The 222-nt window shown below is 29.3% G+C and overlaps 1 protein-coding gene across 4 annotated transcripts in view; it reads right to left on the minus strand.

Moving 5' to 3' along the window:
- LOC108690763 (BAI1-associated protein 3) overlaps positions 1-222 on the minus strand; it is a 44,876-nt gene that overhangs the window by 10,537 nt on the left and 34,117 nt on the right. For all 4 annotated transcript variants that reach the window (XM_018198227.1, XM_018198226.1, XM_018198223.1 and 1 more), the window contains exon 14: positions 30-179. In XM_018198227.1, coding sequence (XP_018053716.1) covers positions 30-179 — 150 coding nt within the window. The remainder of the gene's footprint in view (positions 1-29; positions 180-222) is intronic.

A 222-nucleotide genomic window follows, 5' to 3' on the forward strand; every position in this document is an offset into this window, starting at 1 on the left:
TTTTTAAAGTAGATTTCAGAGATATTTACCTTTCAAAGAGACTGTTATAATATAAAAGCCCTTGTTCTAGATCGACTAATAATGCAGTCACTAAGTTCGTGAAATCTTGCAAAACTCTATCGATGTCCTGATCAGGTTCCTGATCATGGCACATTGTTTGTTGTCTAGTATCTTCGTACCTGAATTAAAATCAAAATTAAATAAAATTAAATAAAATTAAAT

This window comes from Atta colombica, unplaced genomic scaffold (assembly GCF_001594045.1).
Source record: "Atta colombica isolate Treedump-2 unplaced genomic scaffold, Acol1.0 scaffold35, whole genome shotgun sequence".
Lineage (NCBI taxonomy): Eukaryota > Metazoa > Arthropoda > Insecta > Hymenoptera > Formicidae > Atta > Atta colombica.